General features: G+C 41.8%; 1 protein-coding gene across 1 annotated transcript; it reads left to right on the top strand.

Moving 5' to 3' along the window:
* The first annotated feature begins 5856 nt into the window (after positions 1 to 5856).
* On the top strand, positions 5857 to 8005 carry LOC123141569 (L-type lectin-domain containing receptor kinase SIT1). The gene has a single exon (XM_044560677.1). The coding sequence runs from the start codon at positions 5919 to 5921 to the stop codon at positions 7920 to 7922; it is 2004 nt and encodes a 667-aa protein (XP_044416612.1). The 5' UTR covers positions 5857 to 5918; the 3' UTR covers positions 7923 to 8005.
* Positions 8006 to 8015: the final 10 nt, after the last annotated feature.

Here is an 8015-nt window from a genome sequence, read left to right as displayed (position 1 = left end):
AGTACCGGTATGAAAAAAATATGGATAATACATTGTTGATTAACATTGCAGCCTAGATAGTATTTTTTTTAATTGTTAACAGGTAAAATAACATCATATTCAGATTCTACATATTTGTTTAATCAAATTTCATATATAACATGTTAAATTTGGAATTACGGTTTAGAAGATATGAGTATTTTAAAAAAACATTTGATATGTACTGCGGGTTTAGTGTCAGGAATCTCAGAGGGTTTTCTACAAAATAGCATGACGGACTGAGAATACCTATTTCTTTTATTAGTATGTATAGATTTCATTGCATAACTATTGACTTTCGTGCTTGCATAGGGAATCACAAACCTTAACACCAATATTCTTACTAAAGCATAATTACTCACCAACATGAGTCATATATTACTATCATCATATCTGAAAACTACTAGAAAGAATCAAGTTTATTTTGTCCAATGATCTTCATGAAAGTTTTTATTATATCCCTCTTGAATATCTATCACTTTGGGACTAATTTCATATGTTGCTTTTGATAAGCTCAAACAAATTTAAGTGAAGAACATGAGCATAAAAATTTCTTCTCTCAAAATAATATAAGTGAAGCATGAGAGAATTTCTTCAAAAATTTACTAACTCTCAAATGAATCTAAGTGAGGCATGAGAGTGTTTCTTCAAAAATATTAAATCACACCGTGCTCAAAAAGATATAAGTGAAGCACTAGAGCAATTCCATAGCTCAAAAAATTTAAGTGAAGCATAAAGAGCAATTCTAACAAATCATAGCATAATTTTGGCTCTCTCAAATAGGTGTGTCCAGCAAGGATACTTGTGACAAACTAAAAAGCAAAACAAGCAAAGACTCATATAATACAAGACGCTTCAAGAAAAACTCATGATATGTGACGAATAAAAATATAGCTCCAAGTAAAATACCGATGGTCGTTAGAAGAAAGAGGGGATGCCTTTCAGGGAATCCCCATGCTTAGTTGCTTGGTTTTCCTTGAATAATAACTTGGGGTTCCATGGGCATCCCCAAGCTTAGGCTCTTTTCACTCCTTATTCCTTCATCCATCGTGATCTCACCCAAAACTTGAAAACTTCAATCACACAAAACTTAACAAAACCTTCGTGAGATCCATTAGTATAATAAAGCAAATCACCACTCCAAGTACTGTTGCAAACCCATTCATTTTGTATTATTGCATTATACCGACTGTATTCCAACTTTACCAAGGTTTATACCCCCCCCCCCGATACAATCCATAGATTCATCAAAATAAGCACACAATGCAACGAAAACAGAACAGTCTGTAGTAATCTGGACTTTGTCCATACTTCTGTAACTCCAATTTTTTTGACAAATTAGGACAACGTAGGCAATTTGTATATCAATCTTCTGTAAAAAAAATTCACAATTTTATCACGCTTCTGTGATTTTTAACAATTTTGCTACTGGGCGCAAAAGTTCTATTTTTCGACAAGAGCAAATCAACTATCACCAAACATGATCCCAAAGGCTTTACTTGGCACAAACACTAAATAAAACATAATAAACACAATCATAACAGTAGCATAATTGTGTAAACACTCAAAAACATAAAGAAAAAAGCAAAAAAAATATTCAATGGGTTGCCTCCCAACAAGCGCTATCGTTTTATGCCCCTAGGTAGGCATAATGCATAGATTCAAGTATTGCCATCTTTAGTTTCTAATTCCTGAATCGGACAACCAATATTCTTCAAAGATTTAGCATGCATATTTTTATAATAATACTTCTAGGAATAAGATTGACGAATTCATTTTCGCAAGTAGAGTCTTTTACAACTTCAACAAAGTCGGGGTGAATACTAATCATCTTAAGATCCTCTTTGTTATTATTAAAAGTTGCACCCTTGTTCTTAGTGACTTGAGTAGTCTTGCCAATTTTTACGGGGGTTTTTTTCAATAGTTTTAGCAGAAGAAAAAACCGAGTTCCTCGCTCAACCTGGTCAAGAGACACTCATCAAATTTGTAGCGCAAGCATTACCCACTTACATTATGTGCATGTTTAAACTGCCCTTTTCTGTATGTGATGAGCTCACTAAGATGGTGAGGGGCTTCTATTGCGGATCCTCAAATGGTAAACAGGAGGTTCATTGGCGTGCTTGGGATGATTTGTTGCCGCCAAAGAACGGCGATCCAGGGCAGGGCTACAGCAAGGACGGCGGCGTGCAGGACGACGGCGACGGCGGCGGCGACTACACCGCATTCTACAAGCTCCTCGGCATGAACTAGGCTTGGGGCGGCGGCGGTGGCGTAGTTTTTTAAGTTTTTGTGTATGTCTTTAAATTTGAACAAATATGAATGAAACCGCCTAAATTCCGTTCAAAATCGAGTCGTTTTCGTCGAATTTGAGTCAATTTTGCATTTGAAAAACGACGTCTGGGTGCCAACTTAGGGCGGCGGTTGGGAACCCGAGCGCCCCCACGGCGAAAATATCGCCGGTTAACCCCCACTAGGCGCTATTTCAGGGCCTTGGGGGGCGAACGGCTGAAGATGCCCTTAGTGCCATCTAAACCGTTCGTTTTTTATCTGATGGTTCAGATGGTTAGGAGACAGGCACACCATCATCATCAAATTTGTTTTTTATAGAAGTAGAGAAAACAATTCTTTGTTTAGGGCACTTTAAAATGAGGGTCACCATGGACCGACTACAGCGAGGGAAATTACGAAATGTTGGTTGGACTGTTTCTTCACTTTAGCTGGATTTCAGTCAGCTGATTTTTAGTTTTGTGCTTAGTCAATTTTTTGGTCATTGGATTGTGCTTTAAGATTTGTGCAGTTTTTCTTGTCACATTTTGCTGGTGTACTGGGCTGCTTGGATTCGACTGGCCCCTATTTTAGGTCAGTCGATTTTCTTCTTAGGCTGTATTTTGGTGTGTGTATGCTTTTCTCCATGGGTTGCTTTTGTTTTCTGCACGTGTACGCTTTTATTTTCCTATTTTTTGCTTGAGTTTTTTTTTCTTTACATCTATTTCTGGATGTTGAGTGTGTGTAAATGTATACATGCAAGTAATGCATGTACAAATTACATTCGAGTACAGAAACTTCACTCTTATATATTTATTCTATATATTATAACAAGTGCATTTTTTGTGCTAATTGTGTGGATTTTTTCCCTTTTTTTATTCCTTAGGGGTAACAACAATGCTATTTTTTTGTGCTAATTTTTTTTTCTAATTAAATTATTATTATTATTATTATTATTATTATTATGTGTATGTATGCATGAAAGTACTATACGGTATTTGTGTAAGTTATACTAGACTGCTAAAGTTGTATTACTATATGTGTATTCAGTGCATATTATAAAATGTGCAATTTCACTGCAAAGTTGTGTGCAAGTTTTTCTTTCTTTCTTCTTAAGAGTGATACCAATGTCAATAATTTGGTCTCTCTTAGGAAATTTTATTCGTTTTATTATGTTTAGTTTTTAATCCATTTCCTATTTTTAAGGACGATACCAATGTCACTAATTCGTTCCTTGTTTAAAAAACTTTGTTTTATGTAAAACGCACTATTATATGCATATTCTTACATAACTAAAAAAGTATAATTTATGTGTAAATTGTGTGCAATTTGTATAATTATTATTTTTACTTTCTTTCTTCTTAAAGGGTGGTACCAATGCCACTATACTTGATTTCTTCTTAGAAAAAATTATTTTTATTTTTGTGTTTGTAAGTAAGTATACACGCAAGTATGATACACCATGTGTGTAAATTATAGTACAGAGCAAAAATTGCATTGTATATGCTTATTTTTTGCTTATTACAAAAGTGCAATTTCAAGGCTTACTTGTGTGCAAGTTATTTTTTAATTTCCGCGCTTCTTAAAGGGTTTCATTTTCCCCTAGAAAACTTCATTATTTTATTTTTTTCATTTGTTTTTATAATATCTTTCCTCTTAAAGGGTTTCATTCTAACATAGAAAACTTCGTTATTTTGTTTTAGTTTTAGTTTTGTATTTTTTCCTTAAAGGGTTTCATTATTCCATAGAAAACATCATCATTTTGTTTTCTTTATATATTTTATTTTTTCTTAAAGGGTTTGATTCTTCCCTAGAAAACTTCATTATTTTGTTTTTGTTTTTTTATTTTCTTTCTTCTTAAAGGGTTTCAATCTTCCCTTGAAAATTTCATTATTTTTATTTTATTTTTAATTTCTTTCTTCTTAAAGGGTTTTATTCTTCCGTAGAAAAATTCATTATTTTGTTTTCATTTTCATTTTCATTTTATTTCATTTTCTTTCTGTAATGGTAATACCAATATCATTCCACTATTATATGGTTATTCTTTCGTATTATAAAAATTTAATTTCTATGTGAAATGTGTGCAATTTATTTTGCGAAACCCTTCTGTGTAAGTTTTGTCAATATTTGATTTATTTTTATATTATGCTTTCTTTTTAATGATAATGCTGATTCTAGTAAAGTATTCCTTCTTAGGAAACTTCTTTTTTGCAAAACTTTCAACATTATATACTTATTTTTGCACATTATGAAAAATGCAATTTCTGTATAAATTGTATGCAAATTTTGTCATTATTTGATTTACATGTTTTTTAGGTAAGACCAATGCCACTATTTTTATTCATATATTTTATAAGATGACAGCAGCACAACTATTACATTTTGAGGTGACCGCCTCTTTTTCTACTTTTGGTTATCAGGTTTACAACTCATAGTAAATTAAATCATGCCTGTTAAAACCGGTAGCCAGTCTCATAGTTTGCCACACTATTTTAGCCAAACTTGTTGTTAGCCACATTTTGGCTTGCCTATGGAAAAATTGCCATGTATTTTTTGTGTATGACATGTGGGCCTTATTTTCCACAAGAATCTTACTGAGTAAAAAGAGTGTGGGAAAGTACTAACTATGAACCAAACATGGATATGTACATCTGATATTTGGGGGCCCGTGTTGCATGCATCCATCACACTGATGGTGGTGACTCAATTGTAACCTGTGGTTGGATGGTTACAGGGATTGTTGTATCCTCATTCCAACAGGGTACAAATCCTGGTGCTCGCATTTATTTATGGATTTATTTCAGGATTTCTGGTTATGCACATTCAGTGAGAGGAGATGTTCCCGTCGATGACGAGATGCCTACGGCGATTTTGTAAATTTCAAGATGATATGCCGGCTCAGTCTTTCGGAGGTGCTCATTGGGATAGGATGTGCGTGTGTCCATTCATAGGGTTAAGTGTATGCGCGTGTATATGAACGCTTATGAACGCTTGTGTCTGTATTGTATTAAAAAAATTTATAGCAGCGTTATTGATACTACCCCTAAAAAGCAGCGTTATTGATGTGCTGAAATGCGTACGTGCATGACCATTCGAAATGCACGCTAGCTCACGTCAATTGCAGGTGGATAAAATAATCAACTATGGACCAACTTGATACTCGGCTGGACTGTACTCGACTGAAACAAATTGTGGGTCGATCGACTGACCCAAAATCTGTTTCCAGTCAACTGACAGGTAGCCGGTCCCCTGTTTCTTCTCCCTAGGAAAGAATCAACTTGCCGCAGCTAGTTGGGTCCGCATTAAATTATTCGCATAGCGTGCTCTCCTCTGAAAATTTGGCACGCAAGCTCACAAACAAAACTGTAGGTCAAGTCAATGATTGCAATCGTAAGTGAAATTTAAGGCGACGCGTTTTACATACGAACATTTTAAGGCGACAAGTTGAACTGTTACATAAAAAGATATCTCGGGATTAGCCAGTCGTACACATACAGCGATAACCACATCATTTGCCAGCAAGGGTTTATAGTCACATGGACTGATGGTTCCATTCTTCGTGGAAAGACAGCCTCAGCCCTCAGGGTCAAATATCAGTACACTCCCGGCACATTAGGCGCGGAAGCCAACCAACCATGAGCGTCCTTCATCTGCTCCTTTTCTTGCTTCTTCATGTCCTTCCCCTCGCATCTCCGGCCGTCGACGCCGACCAGTTCACGTTCGATGGCTTCGCCGGCGCGAACCTCTCGCTCGACGGCACGGCCACGGTCACCCCAGACGGCCTCCTCATGCTCACCAACGGCACGACTCAGCTAAAAGGACACGCCTTCTACCCTGTCCCCGTGCGGTTCCACGAGGCCGCCAACGGCAACGCCTCCTCGCGCTCCTTCTCGACAGCCTTCGTGTTCGGCATCGTCAGCGAGTACGACGACTTCAGCAGCCCCGGCCTGGCCTTCGTCGTCTCCAAGAGCAAAAACTTCTCCACGGCGCTTCAGAGCCAGTACATGGGCCTGGCCAACGCGGCCAACAACGGCAACTCCAGCAACCACTTCCTGGCCGTCGAGCTCGACACCATCGTCAACGCCGAGTTCGGGGACATGAGCAACAACCACGTCGGGGTCGACGTCGACGGCCTCTCATCCATCGTCGCCGACAACGCGGGGTACTACGAGGACGGCACAGGCGCGTTCATCAACATGAGCCTGTTGAACCGCACGGCTGCGCAGGTGTGGGTGGACTTCGACGCCCGCACCTCTCTCGTCAGCGTCACCATGGCACCCCTTGAGCTGCCCAAGCCCAAGAAGCCTCTGCTCTCCGCCACCGTGAACCTCTCGTCGGTGATCCAGGACAAAGCCTACGTTGGCTTCTCGTCATCCACCGGCGTCGTGTCGAGCCGCCACTACGTGCTTGCCTGGAGCTTCAAGATGGATGGTGGACAAGCCCCGCCGCTAAACATACAGAAGCTGCCGGCCCTGCCGTTCACGACCCCCAAGCGCCGGTCGAAGACGCTGTATATCTTGTTGCCGATAGCATCGGCAGCGTTGGTGTTAGCACTGGCCATCGCCGTCGTCCTAATTGATCGGAGGCGGCGCAGGTATGCGGAGGTAAAAGAGGACTGGGAGACGGAGTTCGGTCCGCACCGTTTCTCGTACAAGGATTTGTTCCACGCCACCAAGGGGTTCTCCGACGAGCGGCTGCTTGGCATCGGCGGGTTCGGGAGGGTGTACAAGGGCGTGCTTCCGACGTCCGGGGCGGAGGTTGCAGTGAAGAAGGTGTCGCACGAATCGAGGCAAGGAATGAAGGAGTTCATCTCCGAGGTGGTCAGTATCGGCCAGATTCGGCACCGGAACCTCGTCCGGTTGCTCGGATACTGCCGGCGGAAGCGCGAGCTCCTGCTAGTCTACGACTACATGCCAAATGGCAGTCTCGACAAGCTTCTGCACGACCACAACACGATGGTCTTGAGCTGGAGCCAGAGGTTGGGGATCATCAACGACGTCGCCTCCAGCATACTGTACCTCCACGAGGACTGGGAGAAGGTGGTTCTGCATCGCGACGTCAAGGCGAGCAACGTGCTCCTGGATGCCGACATGAACGGGCGGCTAGGCGACTTCGGCCTCGCGAGGCTCTACGATCACGGCACCGACCCGCACACCACGCACGTGGTGGGCACCATGGGCTACCTAGCCCCGGAGCTCGGGCACACCGGCAGGGCCTCCAAGGCGTCCGACATCTTCGCCTTCGGCGTGTTCATGCTGGAGGTCGCGTGCGGGCGGCGGCCCGTCTCCCAGGACGAGCACGGCGACCACCTCCTGCTGGCGGACAGGGTGATCGAGCACTGGCGCGAAGGAGCGATCACCGACGCCGTGGACCCGCGACTCCGGGGCGACTTCCCTGCCGAAGAAGCGAGCTTCGTTCTGAAGCTGTGCTTGCTGTGCTCGCACCCTCTGCCCAGCGCGCGCCCGGGCATTCGGCAGATCATGCAGTTCCTGAGCGGTGACACGCGGCTCCCGGAGGTGTCGGTAGAGCACGTAAGTGTCGACGTGCTAGCGCTCAGGCAAAACCAGGTGGTTCACTCGCACTCTTCTTTGCCGTCCACGGAAGCCGGTAATATTTCTGATGTTCCTGCAGCGAGGTAGTAATAAACACAAGATAAGCGAGCGACTAGATGTCAATCGACTGAATATAGTAATATTTTAGTCAGTCAGTTTTGCATGTTTACGAATTCTTTG

This window comes from Triticum aestivum, chromosome 6D, assembly GCF_018294505.1.
Source record: "Triticum aestivum cultivar Chinese Spring chromosome 6D, IWGSC CS RefSeq v2.1, whole genome shotgun sequence".
Lineage (NCBI taxonomy): Eukaryota > Viridiplantae > Streptophyta > Magnoliopsida > Poales > Poaceae > Triticum > Triticum aestivum.
Note: the sequence above shows the minus strand (reverse complement) of the source record. Positions and strands in the feature narration are given on the sequence as shown.

Coding starts and splice junctions, on each gene's coding strand:
- LOC123141569 (XM_044560677.1), top strand. CDS start 5,919: ATGAGCGTCCTTCATCTGCTCCTTTTCTTGCTTCTTCATGTCCTTCCC.